The sequence below is a fragment of the Pangasianodon hypophthalmus genome, chromosome 22 (assembly GCF_027358585.1).
Source record: "Pangasianodon hypophthalmus isolate fPanHyp1 chromosome 22, fPanHyp1.pri, whole genome shotgun sequence".
In the NCBI taxonomy this organism is placed as follows: Eukaryota; Metazoa; Chordata; class Actinopteri; order Siluriformes; family Pangasiidae; genus Pangasianodon; species Pangasianodon hypophthalmus.
Window position 1 is genome coordinate 15,106,946 of NC_069731.1, and position 23,055 is coordinate 15,130,000.

Here is a 23,055-nt window from a genome sequence, read left to right on the forward strand (position 1 = left end):
AAACATCTTGTCCAGGTCAAATACAAGGAACTAGTTTTATTCAATCAAACACTACTCTGACATATTCCTAGACTGGTCTTAATTTCACAACACGGTTCTTATGCAGATCTCAGAAGTGTTTAAAAAGCAGACCTAGAAAAGTATGGAAATTCAGACATATGTGTAGGAAAAAGTATAAATACACAGACATCAGAGTAAGACTCGTGACTCTAAAGTCCTAAATCCATTCTTTTATTGTTCCTTATTTTCTTTTTTTAGTGAAATCTTCATAATTGACATAACTTTTCATATAATTAATTTTTTTATAAAGAAGTAGCCAGAAAATAGAAATAAAAAGTTTAAAAAATTCTAAAAAAAAAAAAAATTTTAAGGACACACTAAATTAATGAAGAAGAAATGCGGAACTGACTCTGTGTGTGGTTCTTCTGCAATTAAATCATTTTCATTGTTGAGTGTGACACGCAATCAGGAGAAAAGCTCAGGTGATTCTTCAGGTGGCTTTACATTTAATCCCCACTGCTGAACACACTGAATCTCTCTCTCTCTCACACACACACACACACACATACAGGAACAAATCCTCTCGTTCACCTGCTCTCCTCTCACTCTCTCTCTTTTAATAAAGAGCTCAAAGATTAGGAACATGAAGCCCTGAGTGAACGATGATTACAAAAAAAATACAGTTTAAAAGGAAGTGATTAATGGAAGTGACTAATGTCTGAATCCGCATTTAATAAGATTTGTAACGTCTTCAGTGCTCCAGATTTGGGTAAAATTCAATTACCTCGAACAAAACAATTAAACATATATGAATAACCAAATACACACTGACAGAAATCATAAAACACTGAGGTTCAATTATATTATTCTAATGCTGTCTTTGCTAGCAGTGAGACAGACACGTGCTTTTAATTCTGTTCAGTTTAACAATCAAAGTTAACTGATGAAATATTTTGAAGTCTGACGTGTTTATACCATTTAAAGAAACATCGGTAGACATTTTTTATTTAAAAAAAATATATAAAAATTTTAAAAAGAATAACCATTTCCTTTGGTATTTTGCCTCTTGATGATATTAGGGAATATTAGGGATATTAAGGAAAAGCTTCAGCATTTATCTGGGGAAAAAAAGGCTCTTTTTCCATTTTTCTCAAATCTGCTTATGTCTGAGAGACTCTACAAATGCATCATTCACTTTAGCAAGTGCAGATTAAAAGTGCGTCCTGTCTGAGGTGGAATGTAAATGGAGGTTTTATGGTTTAACAATGAGAAAATGATGATGAAGAAACTAAAGCATGTGAAGAATGATGTGTTTATGATACCAGAATGAGCTTCAGCACATCTCAATGCACTTTTACAGACTTTTACAACTTTTGCAGCCCACACAGCGACAATATAAGCCAAACCCACACAGCAATCATGTTAACTAGGGATGCAACTAGTAATGAGTATCAGTATCACTTTGATTTTGGCCTGAAACTCTGTATCAGGGCTGAATTGCATATGACATTTTACGATCTAAGCTAGTTAAATCCATGAGTGTGCATAATTCTGACAGACTTGTGTGAAATATCTGCTATTAATATGGCTATTTCTGTAACAGTGTCCTGAAGCAGTGAAAATTTGTGACATAAATTTGTCATGAATTTAAATTTGTCATGAATTTAGCTCGTTAGTTAGGTAGCTAAGAAAATCTGTGAAAACGCATGCAGATTGAGCTCCTTCTTCTGACTTCATGAGCTCCTTCTGAAAGACTTAATATACTGTATATATATATATATATATATATATATATATATATATATATATATATATATATATATATATATATAGTATGAATGCAATTGATTTTCTTCTTTTGAAGTGAACATTTCTAGTATATATAGACTATAGATTTAAAGACGTGAGGTAATAGCCACACCTACTTTTCCAAATATGGACTCGATGCGGCAAATATATTTCCATATATGGACTCAATACAACCTTCATTTCCATATAAGGACTTGATGCAACATCTACATGTACATATACTATGTACTCAATGCGACACCTACATTTAAATACCATTTAAGTCTCAATGTGATAAACTTTGTGTTTGTTGTGATTTGTAGATGGATCCTGTATAATTGTTCTATGTTTGATCAATCATATTTCGGTATTGTACTTAATAATCAATATTTCATGTTTTCCAGGATCCACCGACGTCTGTGTCGTTGGGACTCCGAATGGAGGAGATGATCTTCAATTTAGCAGACACACATTTATTCTTCAATGACTTAGAAGTAAGTGCTCAAGTGTTTTTATTTTTCTGAGCTGGTTTCTTTTGAACTCAGTAATGTGTCTGGCATTCATCCTTATTTTAATAGAAATGTAGAATTTTTTTTTGTATACCTGTAATGGGAACATTCAAAACAAGCCTGTCTGCGGAGGAAAAGTTGTGGTGTGGATACAGAGAACTACTTCTAGATCCTTCAGAAACGTAGTTGTTTTTGGATTTTGTTTTGGCTTGTTTAGATAAAATTTGCTTCAACTTGGTGAAATAGTAGAATGGAACCAGCTAAATTGACTTTCTGTGGCAGAAAGTAAATGTTACTGGCCTCTAAACAAAACATTCCCTGGGTATTGTTAGCATGATTTCTTCATCATCTTATGTAAAGCCTAGTCCTGAAGTACAAGTTGTTATATTAAGAGAGAGTGTTGGTCTAAAGCAGCTAATTTTACTTCTTGTCAAGGGAAAATGGGTGGCTAGCGTTAGCATTAAAAAATCTTGTCGGTATATAACAGAACAGTGGCAATATAGTTTCTTCATCATTGGTTGTTTTTCATAGCCTATTTTTTTATTGCTAAAATATATTGGATTTAATTTGGAATATTTGCTTTAAAACAAGATCTTAGTGACCCAGAAAACACCATCCGCATACTTGCTTTTTCCACCCGCAACCTTGTTCCAAAACTAGCTCAATTTGGTGTAAACCCTGGCGACCCTGTGTTTATGTTACATTACGAGCAAGTGCAGTCCTGGGAGAGTAAAATGGCAGCTTGTTTTCGCCTACCTCACAAAACTCCCCTTAATTCTGTGCTAACATTAGCGTATTTTCTTAACCATAACATGCAAAGCCCAATCCTGAGATTGAAGATAAGTCACAACAGACTGTATAGATTACATTATGAGCATGACACGTTATGAACATACGTATGAGAAGTCACAACACAGTGTCTAAGTTACATTATGAAGCTTAGCAGCAACAACCGTTTAATGGCATAAAAGTTCCTGAGCCATGATGTATGACTTCAGAGCCCGAGGGACATGATGAATTTTACACGTCCTGTCAGTCTCACTGCCCCCCCCAACACTTTTGCCCCCTTTCGCCCCTCCCCCCTCCAGCCAGGGCAATTTGTCAGTGTCTAGTGTTTCTCTATGTGCTTGGAGTGTCTACGTGTCATGCTGCGATGCTATCCGCCCCTCTTGGTCATGGTTTGGGGCGACCCCCATTCTCCTGATTCATGCAGATCAGTGTAAAATCTGCCCCTAGGGGCAATTACTGCGTGGGTGTCTGTCTGCTTTACTCAATGAGGGGTAAAACTTAGGCTGGCTGGGTCAAATTTGCCTCCAATTTGTAGCATGGTAAGAGTGTTAGCTTACATCCATGTACTCTTATACTTAAAATGTAGTACATTGTAATACTTTCTTATCAATAACATCATTTTTCTTAGCTTAAAAATCCATCTTTCGAGTAGATCAAACTGTCACAGAAACACAAATGTTGCTAACTAAAGCTAAGTCACAGGCATGCTCGATACACTGCTTGTGCGTTTTTTTTTTTTTTTGGATCCTTCAACATGGAAAGCTAAACCTATGTCTTGTCATTCAGGTTGTTAAAGTCATGAGACCACTGTTGGGAAATATGGACACTGATTATAAGCTAAGTAATGAGGATAATGACTAAGATTAATGAGTTGATGAGCTAGCATGAGTGTTTTTTGGACAATGGAAGGGCATAGTGACTGTGTGAATGAGACAGAATTGTCAAAAATATCCACATTTTCCTCAGATATGTTGGTAATTTACTAAGAAAATATTCCGTATGGCTAAAATCGCACTGTAATTATACTTAGCGACTATCGACTGCTATCCAGACTGGAGAAAGAGCCACATTCCATCACAAGTGTTTAACTTGGAGTTATTATAAAATCTTGTACAGTTGTGAATACCTCAAAAGTGGGCTGTTCATGTGAAATATCTTGTAAAAACAATGAACACTTGACTCTTTGAATGTAGCGTTACATTAGCTAGCTAGCTAATATAATGTACCCTTAGGAATGGAAGGACCTTCTATGAGACTGTTTGTTTTTCAGACTTTTTTTTTTTGGAAAGACTTATGGCAAATTATGGTGTTTTGAGTTGCTCCTGTGCTTGTTGAACAGCATCGTGGTAGGCCTATAGCACATAACCGATTATCTACTCACGCTAATCGCAGGAGCGTTAAAGCACAGATTAACGTATTGCACAATGCCCATGTCTTGTTCAAAATGTCATTTCTTATTTCTCATTCAAGACTTGTACAAACCCAAACTAACCAAATGCCAGCTCTCTCTCTCTCCCTCTCTCTCTCTCTCTCTCTATAATCCGACACCGCTGACCCACAAGCTTTTCCTTTACGTCCTGCTCGCGTCTGACCCTGCAAGAGAGGAAATGTTTTGTTTGATACTTAAGTGTGAAGTGAGCTGCCAAGTTTCATTAGTCACCGACCTTTTCGGACGAGGAGGGAAAAAAAAGAAACGAGTGAGTAGAAAGAAAATGTTTGTGCTGCATGAGACAGCCGAGTCACAGTCGTGCGATCAAAGTTAATGGGCGGCAATTGGCTGTTAAATATTCCCGTATGTTTGGCCACATCGGATTGAGGGAACTGCACTTCGCTTTAATAGACGCGGCCGTGCCGATTTCTGAGAAGTACGAAAATGAGGCTGTGACAAAAAGCTTCAATGTGGCTTTAACATCTGTCCCGTATTTTGATTTCTGTTTCATGTGCCCATGGATGAATTGGCAGCTCGAGTGAGGGAGCCTCTTATAAAAACGGTTCGAATGCGCATAGTTTCCTCTGCTTTATCTCAATGAGGGAATTATTACGGCTCATTTTGACAGGTCGAAAGCCAAGGATGGTTCTGTTAAAACTAGAACAGCATGAGGGCAGATTCTCCACAACACAGTTTGACAGCAAAGGAATGATGCATGCACTATTTTCTAATTTTTAGACACTATTTGTATTACGCTGTTCTTTTGTGGCGAGCGCTGCATGTCTTTGGTTGGCCGGTTCCATTTTTACAGGCTTCATCTAAACACAAGTGAACACACTACTTCAGTGTAAACAACACCACAGCAGGTCTGTATTTATGGCTCTGTCGAAACGCGTATGCTATATCTAATTTAGTCAGAGCCATAAAGGGAAACCCCACTGCTACCACACACACACACACACACACACACACACACACATACACACACACATGTGTATTACTCAGAATACCCAGAGCATTAAGGATAGGCTGCAGAGGAATATAATATTCCATAACTAATGCACTTTTATGACTTTTTAGAAGTTGCAATACGTTTTGTTAACACTGTGTGTGCCTCTGGTGGATATAAAAAATGTTTTTGGCATAAATATATTAATTACTTTAATATGGACAAAATGTCGACCATTCAGTAAAACTTAAAGTTATGACTTCAGGAACAAAATAACTTTTAAAATAGTTTTACTGATAACATTAGTGAATAATATTATAACATATGTATTATCCATTATATTTACCATTATGGATAGGATAAATTTTGTATTAAAAATGCACAAGGTTAGTTATAATGGAAATAAGAATACAGAATAAACAAGAAAATGAACAAAGTTAAATAGAGACATAAGCAGGAACTTGCAAAGCTATACTCTTTTGTGTTTAATAATGAAGTAGTATATTGATATTATTATACAGAACGTTTTCTGTAAAGTTCTTTAAAGCTCACGTGGTTTGTTGAAATGCGGAGACACTCTGTCCATATGGCATCACATCTGTAATATGAAGATATATTTTATTTTATGCTTACATATGTATAACCCTGGAACTATTCTATATGTCTATAGTTATCTTTCTGTATATCTAGCCATACATATATATATAGAGATATAGAGTGCTGATACTTTGTTCCCTCTAAGTGTGTGTGTGTGACTGTGTGTGTGTGTGTGTGTGTGTGGGAGAGAGAGAGAGAGAGAGAGACTGGCCATGGATCCCGCAGTCCCACTTCCTTGTAAAAGTGTGTGTGTGTGTGTGCGTGTGTGTGTAGCTAATGCCAAAGTGACGATGCAGAGGAAAGGAATAAAAAGAAAGAGGGCATGCCGAGCTGGTCAGTGGGGATCAGTTACCCGCACACACACACACACACACACACACACACACACACACACACACACACACACACAGGCCACTGAATCAACACAAACCCTCAGTATATTGATCAACAGAATAAGCATTAATGTCACTCCTAGCTATAAGATAATAAAGTGTGCAGAGAAATGGATACTTTTTTCGGCCACTTAATTATTAATATTTTACAAAGACAGGACGAATCCATAAAACACTCATCAGCAACGTGATCTGTGTATTGATTGGATGTGCAATATTCTGTTGTTTTTTTCTTTATGGAAGAAAGATGTTTGGAGGAAATAGATATATCAAGACCAATCCTGCCAATTACTTGGACAATATTGCAGGGTTCGATTTAATAATTATTTTAAAACTGTGATTTCATTTGATTTTATTAATTAAAGATTAGATTTCGATTTTAATTTATTAGATTGTTAGTTTAACTTAATCTAAGGCCAGAAATTAAATTAGAAAATATGCATTAAATTGTACTAATATATTAGACAATTACACAATTATATCATAAGACAATAATGTAATTAAAAATAAAACAATCTGTGAAATAATTAGTTAGAAACTGAGCTGAGTATTTGTGTATCTTGTTTTGTATCTCTCATATCACCTTTTATATACTTTCTACAGTAGATTTAATTGACGTTTCTTAAAAATCTTTATCATTTTCGCTATGAATACACATCATCCCAGTCACACAACGCACAAAAACAAACACAATCTCACTTCTTCCTAACGTCTCGCACTCTATAAATCACCTGGAGTGTCTTGTGAACTACCTGAGAGTGAAGCGTGTGTGTTGGGATGAAAGCATTCCTCTGTGTGTGTATGTGTGTGTGTGTGTGAGTGTGTATGTGGGACGTCGGAGGATGTTAAGTGTGCATCTATTTTGCCTTCCTCACTCTCTGCAGGGGAAGGTTCGAGGGTAAAAATAAGATAAGACCGCCTGTAGGACAGAGTTCCCTGCCTGAGCTGGGCACGGTTTAAATTAGAGACGCACACACACACACACACACACACACACACACACACACACGCAGGGGAAGTGAGCGATGACATGGCAAAGCTGTGACTCTTTTATCTTAACACAGCAGTTAAGATAAAGATTATTTAAAGTTTGTTGATTGTTACTGTAGTAGAGATGATACATTTTGTATTATTATTATTATTATTATTATTATTATTATTATTAGGTTTGTCCTAATTATATTTAATTTCACTTAAATTAGTTACATTAATTCACTTTCGTGGATTAAAAGTCGATAAATACAATTGATCTACGTGAGTAGTGTTTTAAAAATGATTATTATTTTGATTCTTCCTTACTTCCTATTATTATTATCATTATTATTATTATTATTATATTATTATTATTATTATTATTATTATTATTATTATTTAACTGAGCACATTGCTGCTAGTATTTATATCACACTCAAGCTTTTTTGGTTTGTTTATTATATAAAGCTGATTATTATTGTCATTTTATTTTATTTTTTCAGCCTGATGTATATGGGTTATTTAGTTTTTTTGCAAATTACTGAACCAGTTCCTCTATTTTGTGGCTTGAGCTTCTGCACTAATAGATTCAGAACACTGGTCAACACATTTCTTTCGTTTTGTCGAACCTCTCCGTGACCTGTGCTGCATCCTAACGTTCCCCCATAATTCCACAAACTCCTCCAAGCTTATCAAAATAGAGGAGCAACTCTTTTGAAAGTGAAATAAGTCATTATCATAACTTTCCCTGCACTCAGTGTGTGTGTGTGTGTGTGTGTGTGTGTGTGTGTGTGTGTGTGTGTGTGTTTAGGCGCTGGATTTGACTCTGCGGATTTTAATGTGTGTTTTTTTGTGTCTAGACACGGCAGCCCTCATGGGTTTGTTGGAAGGACTAAAGAGAGAAAGTCGAGCCTTCAAAAGGCAGCCCTGTCTATCTTCTCTCAACATGCCCCCTCCTCCACACACACACACACACACACACACACTACCCGTACCACATCATCACGGCCGGATAGCACCACAGGGTCGAGGGGAAAACATTACTAACAACTCAATGCCAAATGATGGCAATAAGAAAGTACACGTCTTGTGTGTTTTTCATGTAGCTATTTAACGCCTGCTTGTCTGGGAGAGGTGAAATAAAATATTAATTTTTTTTATACAGGAAGATTGTAATTTAAATTGTAATTAAAAAAGGTCTGATACTGGATTTAGAGGAGAGTTGCATGTGTTTATTTTAGGGTATATTATAATTAGTGTGTTTAACTGCTACTGTCATTCTGCTTTTATAGCATAGTACTCTCTTAAAGAAATTATTTTTTAACCAATTTTATGCTAAATTGCTAAATAACCTTTAATGCATGTAAAGGCATTTCTGCATTGTCTTGCCTGGGAGACATTTTTTTTCTCCTTATTTAAGGTGTAAAAATGCTCAATTTCACGATACCCGTGTTTCCACTGAGTTATTTTGTGTATATGTGCTGGTGTGTGTTTAAATTCCATGACTATTCAAGCACGAATTGTGGATTGGAATGAAGTGGGTCTGAAGAACTTCCTTTGTTCTCTATATCCTGTATCTGACCCACAGGTAAGCTCTCTCACTCTCTTTCTCTCCCTCCCTCATTTTGCCCCCACAGCAGTTGGGGTGGGTGGGGTGATGGGTTAGTGAAGCTAAATTTCGGGGTCACGACCCCCCCTTAGAGATGACAGACTTTGCGAATGGAGTAGCGGCATTGAGAACCTGCGAACCGTGGCTTCGGCTTTTTCACATGGGCCGAACTTGTAGACTCGGAGGAATGCTGTGATGACGGCCGTAATCGCTCACACTGCGCTTTTGTTACTCAGCTCGCTCACCTGAGTCAGAGAGACAGAATCAGAAGAAGAGCCAGAATCCAAAATTGAATCTACTCAGGTCATGTGACTAAATTAGACAATAAGAAAGTTACTAGAATGAGAATCTTATGTAATATGTACATTACATACATAATACATTGTAGAGACAATCAGAGTCACAATCTGAAATGGAGTCTGTAACAATACAGGAGGATGTGAATATAGGAATTAGAATCTGAATCAAGATTAGAATCTGAATCAATAAAAGAATCAACCTCGCAAATGGAAACAAAACATTTAGCATAATTTTAGGATCATTTTTGCTTACCTGTGGAAAGACAGGACTAAATAAAGATGAAAGAATAAAGTTCAGAATTAATTTAGAATAAAGATCAGAATTTTTAAAAATCAGGTGAATCAGATACAAATAGAATGAGAAAGATCTGAATCAGAATCTGAATCAGTACATTTCATAATGAAATACTTCTTTTTTTTAATGCTTTTCTTTTATTATGCAGGGAAAAACATAATGAGGATTTCAATAGGAATCAAATTGAATTATAAATTAGAAATATGAATCATATTGGATTCAGAATCAGAATCTTTATAAATACAGAACTCACACTATGATTTCCTTATTCAGGTCACTCAGCTGAATCACAGAACCAGAAACTCGATTCATCAGGTATATGGTGTAAAGAGTGCAAACATAAAACCCAGTCAGAGGAAGAAATAAAGAAATAATGTGCAGTAAATACACGTAATATATTTGAAAAAATAGACAGTAAAAGAACACACTAATCGCTCCTGCTGTATCTTTTTGACGGAAGTGAATTTGAATCAGTGAATCAGATACAGAATCAATGAATCAGATTCTGAATCAGAATATTCAATTATACAAATACATACTGAATATCTCTTGGTGCTCTGAGCCAAAAGAAATTCCCATCAGATAAGGAAAAAGTATGTAATATAATAACAACATAAATGTACAATAAAAGAAATAAAGATACGTGTCACGAGTGGCATGTACTGTTGTGTTTATATAAGACATAAGCATCAGCGGCTTCGGCTAAGACTCTCGTCTGGTTTGGGTCCTTTTCCTCATGTGTGGGGAAGAAAAAAATGAGGAAAAACGGAGGCAGCCAGCGAGAGTAATGCAATACGGATGTTTCTAGGACGAGAGGGAAAAGCCAGGTTTTTGTAGTTTGAAATAATCATTTTCTTCTTTTTTTGACGTACTGCAGCTCTCCTCTGAGCCGTCAGTAGCAAAAGTCCTTCCTCTGGCCAACAGGAAGAATCGGCCTGATTGCTTAATGACAGACGACAGAGGAACAAAGGAGCCTCTGATAGCCACTCCGAAAAAAAAAAAGCTTTTTCAGAGGGTGAGCTGAAAGAGAGAAAAAAAGAGTGAGAAACAGTGAGAAGGTGATTTTTAGGTGTTTATTTTGTAGTGTTGTTGAGTTCCCCGTGTTTAAATGTATGCTTTTTCATTCTGTCGTCTCTGTCTGTTAGGACAAGGCCTGCCAGACGGTCGAAAATGAACAAGATGAGGGGAAAATGTGATGAATTAAACAGAAAGACAAATTGTTTGCTTAGGAAGTAATTACGTATGGACCGTAGAGGAGGATCTTTGTACAGTCTACAGTAGGAACATGTGGAGCGAGTTAAGGGTGATTGTGGGGTTTGTGAAGATCGCTGCTCAGTGAAGGAAGAGCTGAGGACGCAGCAGAACAGCAGAGCAGTGATTCAATTTGCTGTTTTATTGCCTTTGCTATCTCAATGTACATCATCTTGATCAGATTTTTTAGCTTTTTTAGGCTGTGTTCAGAAAGTATACTGCATACTCCACTAGTACATGCTGTTTTGTACACACTATTTCTCATAGTAATATGCAGTATATGACAACTGTCATTCAGTTTTTTTATTTAGTATTTTTATAGGTTATGTGACCTAAAATGCCTTCCATTTTGGTGATTAAAGCCATAAATGAGGCAGCAGGCAGCAGGGAAGGATTTAAACCTGTGAAGAAGCTCTTAATTTTGGAGCACAAAATGTCTGTACAGTAAAGATATAACACTAACTCACAGCACTAACTCATCATTTTTCTCAAATAACTTAATAATCACTCTTTACAACCAGAAAAGAATTGTACGAATGTACAATACATCAAACCTAGCTGCTGGATTTTTTTTTTTTTGCACCATTTGGTGTAAACTCCCCAAAAAATCTCAGGAGATCAGCAATTCTGAGTATTTTTGAAATACTCAACTCATCCAACAGCCATGCCACGGTCAAAGTCACTGTGATCACATGAACCCCTTGACCTGTATCTCCATGATTTTATGCAATGCACAGCTACTACAACATGATTGGCTGATCGGATAACTGCATGACTTAGCCTGTGTACCATAATAAAGAGGCTGGTGAGTGTATTAATGTTCATGCAGTGTGTCAAATGTCACGTTTAGCCATGATTCAGTATTTTGCTACAAGCTTGCTATTTCTAAAGGAACCATATATAATGAATCACAATGAATCACTAAGCTACACATAGACATTTTATGGATAATATAATTGCCTGCTTAACCTGTAACATCACAGAACGAGTATAGCTGTATATAATTGAAACTAGATCATTTTAATCATTTCTTCATTTTATTTCATACAAACAACTATAAGTCTTGTAAAACTGCAATACACCTTTACTTAATTAAACAAATAAACAAACAAACAAACAAAACTCCACACATATCAGTTACCTCAGCAACTAGCTAGCATACAGCTAGCATAAAAAACCCTAGCTTCTGGAGAACTACATGAATATACAGTATTGTGTATAAGTATGATTTTGCAACACTTAAATCAATGACTCATATTTTTTAAAGTCTTTGAACAAATTTAAAAATACACAAGAGTATATCTTGCTGGTCTTTAGACAATGCTAAATGGCTAGGATTAGCTAGCTACAACTTTGAATAGATGGTGTTATAACTACTTGAATATAATGTCAATTGTTATATTATTGACAAAAATATCAATTGTTGATCCACCTCAAGACCTTTATCTAAAAGTTTAAAACACAAGAAGATTTTTTTTTCTCGTTTTTTTCCCTCCATTTTGTATTATAGCTAATTGTATGTGAAGTTTTTTTTTCCTGTTTATCAGATGACAGTACCACAAGACTGGTCTCAGTGTACATCCTCCCACAACTGGCTATGCTCTGAAGTATTATTAAAATGTTAACAAGTGTGGGTGTGTGTGTGTTCAGAATTCCCGTGCCTCTGCTTCAGTACTAAATGTGCACCATGGCCTGTTAAAGCACTTACCGCTCATCCATTCCTGCTCATTTAGGCTTAACAGTGTTTACGAGTGCTTAAGAAGGACGAATAATGAGTCTCGTGAGTTTCTGTAAGACGCTCAGCAGTCAAGTAGTTTATGGGAAATCCCGCTGTGCGTGGTGATTGTCGGAGGTTGCTGCGTTCTTTCTTTTTTTCTTTTTGTGGAGGTCTGGCAGTCCGCAATGCAACATTTAATTGTGTGTACTGGTACAGTGAATAAATAAAATAGGCCATGTAAGCATGCAGTGACATCGGCTATTAGAGTAAATGCATTTTATTGTACTCTTAAAAGCATTTTTCAAATTGCTCGGTGTAAGAGACTGCTATCAAAACTGTTATCAAAATAAGTTAGCGTACATCACTGCACACTGATGAACATTACTTTAAACTACCTGCTATGTTGGATATTGGATAGTTGAATTAATATTAAGATAATGTAAAAACTTTTTGCTTGTTTCCCTAATTTTAACCTCAGATGAAGCCTGATTTAAAGAATATCCTACTTGGATATTCCAGTTCTTTTTGCTACGTGTGAACGAGCACTTGACATTTTTTTTCCCATTAATGATTTTAGCCTGTCCAAAGCTGCCGCTTCTCCCAATGACAAATTGGTACTTCACAAGTATTAAGGATCCATTGCTGAAACAGATTACACAAACAGCTTGAGCAGCTCTAGTAGGCAGTCCATCTTCTGGACCTATAATGCTCCGAAATCTCCATGTGAGGTCACCCCTCCCTCCTTTACTCCCTTGCTCCCTCCATCTACCGGCCCTCCTCCCCTTATCTGAGTCCGCGGAGCCCTAGAGAGGAGCAGAAGGCCACTGGGTCAAAGTCTTTTCCTCTTTGGATCTGGAGACTCGCTGGGAGAGAAGGCCTGCATTAGAGCAAAGGTTTTCAGGGTCAAGATTTTAATTCTGTTAAAGAACAGCTGGTTTGAGTTTCTCCGCACGTCGCCCCCCCACAAATCCAGGGAGATGAAAAATTTGTTCAGAGGGGAACCAGTAAAATAAAAAAGGTTTACGGTCTAAAGCCCCTTTTACCCTTAGCCTGCTCTAGCATTAGCCAGGAATGCAATAACGTCAGCATTTGGCCAGGTTTGGATTGAGTTAAAACAAGGAAGTCCTTTTGTTCATGTGTTCTTTGGTGTCTTAAAAGATGAAACTTAATTGAACATCTTAAAGGAAATTTACAGAAACGAAATTTACGAACCTCCAGCAAAGTAGTAATAAACTGTTATTCACGTTCAGCTGATCACTGAAAGAGGTCATTATCGAACATTGAACAAGAATATAAAAGTTAGCCTGGCCTCAATTTAGCTCACATATTCATTTTAGCTTCTCCATTTTCATCCTCTAATGCAGCTGAATGTTGCAATCCTGTCTTTCCAACCCATCTGAAATTTGTTGGATCCTAATGTCCAGGCAGAACTCCCAAACATTCATGGCTCTTCCAAGTGGAGGAGTGGGTGGGTTGCTTGGTGGTGGGGGGTGGAAGGGGGGTTGGGGACGCCTATAAATGGAAAACTAATAACAGATTTTCAGTCTGCACTCTGCACAAAAACGCCTCGGGCCATGCTGGTGTGTGGCTCGGCAGCAATCAGAGGTCATAATTTCATTGGCGGTTAGCATCAGGTTCAATTTTTCTAGTATGTTACATTTAGCAGAAGGTCTGGTTTGCGTTAGCGTCAGTTTGGAGCTGAGGAACTCGCCGGCCTCTCCAAGAAAACGAAAGGAGCATGGATGCGCTCATTATCCCGCAGATACCTCTTCATTTAGGCAGTGGCCTGCAACAAAGCAAGCGTTTTGTCCTTGTCCTTTTTTTCTTTTGAATTAAGGAAGAACAAACTTTTACACAGACATGTTAAACATTTATTACAAACTTTTAAAAACATGCAACTAGGTTTATAACGGAATATTTAAAATATTGGATTTTTTCACGTAACGACCTTCCCGTGCAATACAGAACTTAAAGTTAAATTTGGTCATCTAATCGCAAACTTAATCATGTGACCACATCACAAACCCGTATTTTCCCTTCTTAGTCTGAGATAATCCTTTAGGAAGCTGGTTAGCTTAGCTAATGTTACTGAATTAGTATATTGTATATAATAAAGCCTATTTTAGTGATTCCAATGTCTTTGTTTTTTAAGGTGCCTGTTCAGGCCATGCATATTAAAGATGCTTGTAAATCGTGTTGTTTAAATTAATAAATAGTGTTTTTTAAATTAATAAATGTCCTGTTGTTTCTAATCCAACTTTCTCTCTAGGTCTCATCACAGATTTTTTTTTTTTATAATTTGATAAATGTCACATAATTTTTTATTGGAAATCAAAAGATGCCCCATCAAACATTACAGCTAATGCAGAAACCAGAAGTCACCCAGTGACTTGTGTAATATGACTGGTTTAAAGCAGCGTTGATTATCACAGCTGAGTAGATACGTGGCAAACATCAGCAGCTTATATTGGTGTTTTTGAAGCCCCAACGATCTCGTCCCAGCTGATGTTTATCTAACAATAGATGAAAAAGCATTAAGCTCTTCTTTCTAGTATAGTGCCCAAGTGGCTACACCCTTGGTCCCCTGATGATTGTGTTTATTTTTATTAAGATGGAGCAGGTGGGGGGATTGAGCCTGGAAGTGGTTTTAGGCCATGATTTCTGCTTTCCGCCCTGAGCTCTAGGCTTCAAAATGGGAATTCCACAGTTGTTGACATTACTCACTTCACATGGATCCGAGCTGCCAAATCACACCCAGTTTCACACGTGTAAGCCATTAATCAAATCGGCCTACTTTAATTTGGATTGTCTTCTGTTTTTTCTGCTCTTCTTGTACAGGAGTGTGATCAAGTCCACATTGACGACGTTTCTTCTGATGACAATGGTCAAGATCTGAGGTAAAGCTAGCATGGTGTTCAGAAGGTCAAATATGACATTTACACAGCTTCTCCTTTGAGCTAAATGTAGTCGCTCAGACAATACATTTGGTTTCTCTAGTTTGGAAGTATTGTAAGTCACCAAAAATCTTTTCCATAAGCGTCCAGCTCTTTAGGAATGCCACTTCAGACACCACATGTCAATGCTGATCAACAACATTTGGTGCAAGTTGTAAATTTGTGCAAATGTAATGGTATTCTCAATTCACCACTACAGTCTGAAACTAATTTGTCTCTTTTTTTAGCACGTATAACTTCAGTACCGACGGTTTCCATGCTGCTGCCACTAGTGCCAACCTGTGTTTGGCAACCGGTGTGAGAGGAGGAGTGGACTGGATGAGAAAGCTGGCCTTCCGCTACAGACGAGTAAAAGAAATTTACACCACCTACAAAAACAACGTCGGAGGTAATTCCGCAATAAAAATGCTCGGGGCAAATTGCTGGGTTGGAAGGAGGGAAAGGGGAATGGAAATGTGTGTCAACAAAAACACTCTGAGGTTTTTTCCACCAAGCCTACAACTTGGGTTGGGGTTAAATTTTGAAATTTCTGGAGTTGTTTGCAAAAACGGGCCAACTCAAACAAGGCTTTCTGTTGGTTTTCAGGACTGCTGGGTCCGGCCAAAAGGGAGGCCTGGCTGCAACTGCGAGCAGAAATTGAAGCTTTGACAGATTCCTGGTTAACACTGGCACTGAAAGCACTAACATTAATCCACTCAAGGTAAGGAAAATTATTTAGAGAGCAGATACATAAATCTAAAAATTACAGAAGAGTGCTTCAGTCTATACATTCCAAAACTCAGGAATTTGGAACCCATTATATTGTTTGCAAACAGTTATAGAGTCACTAATGGTGACAAGATTAGCTAGCAGGCAGATTTCCTGCTAAGATCTAAGAAAATCATACTTTGTCTTTTCTACTTTAATTCCAGGTCAAATTGTGTGAACATCTTAGTGACCACGACGCAGCTCATACCCGCCCTCGCAAAAGTGCTGCTCTACGGACTGGGAATAGTTTTTCCAATCGAGAATATTTATAGCGCTACGAAAATAGGTGAGTGATAGCTCCTCTACCTGCGGGTTCCTGTGGGCAGAACAATCAGGATATTATGTTATTATGTGTAAACATCAGGAGACGCATGGCGCAGGATTGGTTTAGGCTGCAGAAGGGGGCGGACACACGAGAGGTTTGATGTCGGTTTCTAAGGAAAAGGCCTAATCAGGCTAGGATTATTTTCTTGGAGCTCGGCCTGAGCTGGGCCTCTCCTTTTTTTTTTCAGGCCTGCATATGAAACCACTTCGGCAAATTTATGTCATTCCACACGGACATTTTTGCCCCCTCACCCCCTCCACTCCTGCCTCCGCTTCTTCAAATGCAAAATAAACTCTAAGCATGGAGTCCATGGTTTTTTGGGCCATCGCTGAGCAGAGAGACGGTTCTGGTTGCGGGCTGCATGCCTCCCTAAACTCTGGCATTAGCATGTGAGGCTGATTTAGCTCGTTAAACTCCATTTGTCCCAGGTTTAGGGAGGAGAAAGACACACTTAATGCTTTTCAGGCCACTTTTATCTGGGCATTGATCTTATCGAATCCCCCAAGCTACGGCTAAGTGTTTACACTGGGTAATTTTGTGTAACTTATTGCGTATTTAGAGAGCTCTCACAAAAGGCTGGCTCTTGGACGCGTTTGGAAGCACTAAACCTGTTTCTGTTCTCCGCAGGCAAAGAGAGCTGCTTCGAGCGAGTAATTCAGAGATTCGGGAGGAAAGTTGTTTACGTGGTGGTGGGAGACGGAGTAGAAGAGGAGCAGAGCTCCAAAAAGGTAAATGAGAAACCCTTCACTCGACCCTGCTCGACTGCCCCCCCTCTTCACTTTCGTCCATTTATTCCCAAAAAGCCCATTGGCGAAACGAGAAAATAGCTTCCACAATTGAATCAGCACTGACAGCTCAAGTGTAAAAAGGGGGCGAGATGGCATAATTATACATTGCTGAGCTGAGCCGAAGCAGCATGAATGCGTGTAACGCTAGACAAGTCCTTTCAGGCATGATCGAGAGACCGGCCCATAAACAGAGCACGCGTTTAAGAAGCTTACATCTTTGTTTGATGAAATGTGGGATGTTTTTCTTCTGTGGGTTGAAGATGAGGGAACAGTTTGGCTGCCAAAGCCTTTTGATGTGTTGTACGACATGGCGCAGTAGCAGCCGGGTCTTGTAGTTGCTCTCGTCTGTGCTGTTCAAAGGAGGATTTGAAGGATTTATGTTACCTGCTGACTGTCTAAAAGCCCTTTGTGTGCTGAGTTTCTGCCAAGTTTTTCATGTAAACTCAATGCTCTAACCATAAACCGCAAAAGATGAAGATATTCATTAGCTAATTAATTACCTGGGGGAACAAACACATTTCCCTGACAGGTAAGAAACAGATCCAGAAGGTGAAGCTGCATGTTGACACACTTCTTTATTACATCCTGCCAAGTATTTAGTTGCATGTTGTCAATTAGAGATTCAAGGAATGTAGACATTAACACAGCTTCGCACATTAGTTTTTGACAGTCCCGTACACCTGTGGTAATCTAGTGTGAATTATTCTCTCTCCATTTGCAATCAGAATAGCATTAGATAATAGACGGATGTCAGAGTTTTGTCGTTATTTCTCCCCTCTTTTGTCCCTTAAAGAATCCCCAAAACAATCCCCCTCTGCTTAATAACCCAGCTGAGGTGAAGAAGAGATAGCATCTCTGGCTTTTAAAACTTAAAAGCAGAAGACAATTTACAAAACAAAAAAAAGGGGGAAAAAAAGAAAAAGAGTCTTTTAAGGGTCAGCGCAAACTCCTCTAAGCGGAACATATGCCTGAGAGAAGCTATACCGTTGATAAGAGGCAGTAATGGAAGCACTGAAGACTCCTGACAAGCTTCTTTCATTCTCGCAGACTCATATTTCTCCCAGCGTCTCTTGGAGAACAAAGCCTCATTCGCAATGTCGTGTTCAGGGAAGTTTGGGCCGTACAGTGCATTCATACTTATTTTCCCAGTAGGGCTTTAAAAAAAAGAAAAAAGAGAAAGAGACCTTGAGAGTGCTACAAATGTTGTCTTTTTGTAATTTCTCTACTTTACTAATGAGGTGATTAAAGCCTTTGAAAAGAAATGCACCTAACAATTAAGGGTAGCGCATAAAAAAAGGAAAGTTTGCTAACACTTTTTTTTTCTTAATTGCACCAAAATATTTCAAATTCAAATACCAAGTCATTCAAAGTTGGAATTAAACAGCTTCACACTTGTATAACAGGAAGTATTCTTAAAATGGTTGCTAACATTGTTATTGTTTTTTTATCTGTAAGCTTTTAAGACTTTTCAATTGTTAGTTATGAAAAATATTATCTGAGAGAAAGAATGAACTAAATCACTAGTTGTAAGAACATTTTTTAAATGATTGCTACCATTCTGTTAGCTAGCGTTAGCTAGAAAATATCTATTGCTAGCTTTCTAAATACCTGTAACTAACTAAATGGAATGTGTGGCTATAATACAAGATAAACAAAGCAAGCTGACCAACATAGCTAGCTAAATAGATAGATAGCTAAATAGCTAACTGGAGAGTTACAGATGTTGTATCGGAGGTTATTGTGCTAATTAGATAGATGACCTCCTCTATAAGAGACAGAGAGGTACAGTTTTTTGGAAAATATTATGTTGAATATCGTGCCTTGTTGCTTAGATGATACGTAAAGAATAAAACAAACTTTGCGTTATGTCATCCTTTTGTGGATTATTTCCTATAACAGCATACCTTGAAGTGTTTAATTCCTCTTATACTACAGCAATTTGCCAACAATTACAATTTATTAATGAGTGACATTTCATGCTTTGTATTCATTTATAGTTACAATTATTGCTGTGGAATGTCTACGCGCAAGTTAGTTTCTGTTAGCAAAAAAAAAAAAAAAAAGAGCACAGCTTTCTCATGTTACTGAGAAACCGGAGTCATCTGTCCTGAAGATTCTGTCATTGTGGAAAACTTACTGACTGGAGACTTCTGATACTGGAGACATCTAAACATGTCTTTACAGAAAACGTCACCATATCAATGATTAAATGTTTTTCTTTGTTAATGTTTTTTTTTTTAATTTGTTCAAGTTGAGCATCCACCATACAAGTCCCTGTGAAGTCCCAGCCTCTGAGTTGTTACTATAGAGACGTGTTAGAACAAGCACATTAATATACACCTGTGATTTGAATTACAACTATCACTATTGTCAAAGCTGCTGTTATAGAAAATTAATCAGCGGATCAGCTTTCTGACCAATCAGAGTCGAGAATTCAGCAGCACAGGATAATATGTAACATTTATGTGTCAATGTTATGCCATTTTTTTCCCAGTCTTTTGCTCATTGGTGTTTTTTTCTCCCTTTCTTTCTCTCTTTAGCACAACATGCCCTTCTGGAGGATCTCCAGTCATTCGGACCTCATGGCTCTTCATCACGCGCTGGACTTGGAGTATTTGTAGCACTGTGACATCCTCATCTCTCCACTTTTACTCAGCACGGACCGACAACAGAACGTTAACACACTTCACAGGGGAAAACAAACGTTAACACACAGGTTATAAGTGCAAATCGGTCCGCGACTCGTCTTAACCCTAAACCTCGGCCCTCAGTGGAGCGGTCGAATGGAGGATTGCGAATTTTTACGACGTTGCAGCTGGGGGTTACTGTGAATTGACTCGGCTTCTTTCTGAAAAAGCCGTCAGAATGTTTTACGGATTTTTTTTTTTTGGAAAAAAAAAAAACTCTGCGAAGGTTCACACCTGTGAGGAAACCAGAGCTACCGATGTCGCTTTTGGCTCTTAGCGAGACTCCGATTCCACTGAGATTCAGCGTGATTTCCCCTCTTCTTATTTCTCGGGTTCACTTGAAACCACTGCGCCGGATGTCCTACGCTTCTAATTTATAATCAGAGACTTTGTTGAGCGCTGCCGTCGCCCTGCGAGAGACTTGTTGCCTTTTTTGTTTTGTGTGTTTCTCGCCATTCAAAGTACTTTGATTCCAAGAAGACGTTTATGGAGAAGAAGATGGATTTTCTAATAATTTAAGGAAAAGAAAAACTTTATCTGCATTTGCTCAGACAATCAAACGTGTACAGAATACGGCAGTTTTTGTGTGTGTGTATATTTTTAATCACTGGACTATTCCTTCCTGTTTTGCTTTAGCTACAATTCATGCTATTCAGTGCTTTTTTTTTTGTGGAAGTACACTAAGGCAGGAGTGCACAAAAAAAACGTGTGCGGGGCCTAAAAGTGTTGCTTAATGGTTTAAGTGTAGATTTGAAAGATTTCTTGAGAATTTTCGTCATGACCAAAAGCATGGATGTCAAGTGTCAATGATTTCGTATTTTGTTTACGGATTTATTGATTATTTTATTTTTTCTCCTCCCTTGCTAGTCAAAGTTTCTGTATTTATTTACAGAACCTCAGTAGCATTTTATTTTTTAAAAATACATGTATTTATGGGATTAGACACATCAGAAAAGAAAGTAATAATCAAACTGAATGTCAAGTTTTGAGTTGAGCGTCTGTACGCTCACCACTGACTCTTTTCTCTTTAATGTTTAAAAGCAGTTAGACCTCAAACTCCACAATATTTCAAGGTTTTGTTATCTTTTGTACTGGCACTAAAAGCAGAAACTCTTGTACATTAAGTGTAATTTTTGTATGAAGTAGTCTTTTTAATTTTGATTTTTTGGAAACGTCGCTGTAGAAATTCTTCATAGTGCTTAGATAAATAAGACTGTGGACTTGGGAAACTTTAAAGCTCTAAGGACTGTAAGAAAGCCACTACACACACACACACACACACACACACATAATGACGCAAAGGGGTCAAGAACACACATGCGCTACCGACTGTGAATTTCCTCAGCAGGAATTGAATCTGTGTGTGAGTTTCTGACCGGTTTCTGCTCCGTCGTCAGTGTTGCTTCATTCCTGCAGGTGAAGTGTTCTACTGCCCCTTTTACCCTCTTCCCCTTCTACAACCTACCCGTAACTACCCACCACCCTCTCAATCTAATATATGCTTCTTTAACCCAAAGTCTACTCCACTTAACATCCCCCTATATAAAATCTGCCCATTTAATCTGCCCCGTAACCCCACCCCACCTACATTCTGCCCCTTTAACACCACCACAACTTTTTTGCCCCCTTCTTCCCCCCTCTCCCATATAAAATCTGCCCATTTACTATGCTCCTTCCTCCCATCCCCCAGAGTAACACATATTGCTGCTAGTTCATGGTCATATTAGATGGGAGATGTTTTATACAGTAAGCTTTTTTTAATAATAAATATTGCAATCATAATGCAAACTGGAAAACCATTGACGTGGGCCTCGTCGTGAACACACAAACATTTGTTGTGTCTGAAAAAAAAGATATGTACAGATGTTTTTTTGACATTATTATTTGATTGTGTTTAAATTAATAAAACATTGATTTGTGAACTGGTACACACACACACCATCCTCTGTGTACATTTATTTATTGTGTGATGGATCAATTCTTGTTTGTGAGCACTGAGATTTCAATCTGGTGTACAGAGCTAATGGTTTATATATGTTTATTACTAAAGAGCTTTCAAGTATCATTTAATAAGTTTAGCAAGTAAGAAATTACACACAGTGTGCAGTTATAGGCAAATAATCAATGATAGGGGGGGTGTCATGTGACCTGACAAGACACTGAGTAACTGTTACCACCCCGAAGGTTTTATTTTCCTGTAGAAGAAGTTACTAATGATTACAATTTTATTTACGAGGGTGAGTCAAATGAAAATCTTCAAACTGTGACATAAATTTTAAAAAATTGTCTAGAGGAATCCTGACACTTGAACACTTACGTTAAACAAAATTATGTTAAGATTATGTTAAAAAAAACTTCTGTGACATCTATTTACAATAAACAATGCAAAATAAATGAAGGTTTTCATTTGAATCAGCTTTGTATTAAAGAATGGCACGTCACACTTTTTATCCATTTCTAGTTACGCAGAACATGTTAGTTCCTGTTATCATTTATGCTATACAGCCGTTCCCTCACCAGCCTGTCTTTTTTTTTCTAATTTGAAGTTAATAAGACAAAATAATGCTACTTGTCACATTAGTGCCTTCATCCTGAAGACTTTCCCATGTCGGAAAACGTAAACAAAATGTTGTCACTACTGACACTGGAGACTCCTTCCAAAAATGCTAAATGAACATCTCCTTACAGAAAACAACAATTAACGTGCGCTTTTTAAATGTATGTGATGTAATCCGCCTTACAACTCTGTGTAAGCTGTTACTATAGAAACAATATTACAATATTAGACTTCAACAATATAAACCCATGTTTTGCCTTGAAGCCAGAACTGCAATCTGTTATTCAAAGAAAAATGATCAACACCTTCTGACCAGTTCAAGAACTCAACAGCACTGATTTTCATTCTTTTATGAGATTTATGATTTATGAGAACAGTACTATTATTCTTCACATTCCTTA

The 23,055-nt window shown here is 37.6% G+C and overlaps 1 protein-coding gene across 8 annotated transcripts in view; it reads left to right on the forward strand.

The window, feature by feature from the left end:
- eya1 (EYA transcriptional coactivator and phosphatase 1) overlaps window positions 1-22,031 on the forward strand; it is a 51,415-nt gene extending 29,384 nt beyond the window's left edge. For all 8 annotated transcript variants that reach the window (XM_026938195.3, XM_034298215.2, XM_026938198.3 and 5 more), the window contains 7 exons: window positions 2,193-2,282; window positions 15,435-15,493; window positions 15,778-15,938; window positions 16,136-16,250; window positions 16,462-16,583; window positions 17,250-17,350; window positions 19,951-22,031. In XM_026938195.3, coding sequence (XP_026793996.1) covers window positions 2,193-2,282; window positions 15,435-15,493; window positions 15,778-15,938; window positions 16,136-16,250; window positions 16,462-16,583; window positions 17,250-17,350; window positions 19,951-20,031 — 729 coding nt within the window. In that variant the 3' untranslated portion in view covers window positions 20,032-22,031. The remainder of the gene's footprint in view (window positions 1-2,192; window positions 2,283-15,434; window positions 15,494-15,777; window positions 15,939-16,135; window positions 16,251-16,461; window positions 16,584-17,249; window positions 17,351-19,950) is intronic.
- Window positions 22,032-23,055: the final 1,024 nt, after the last annotated feature.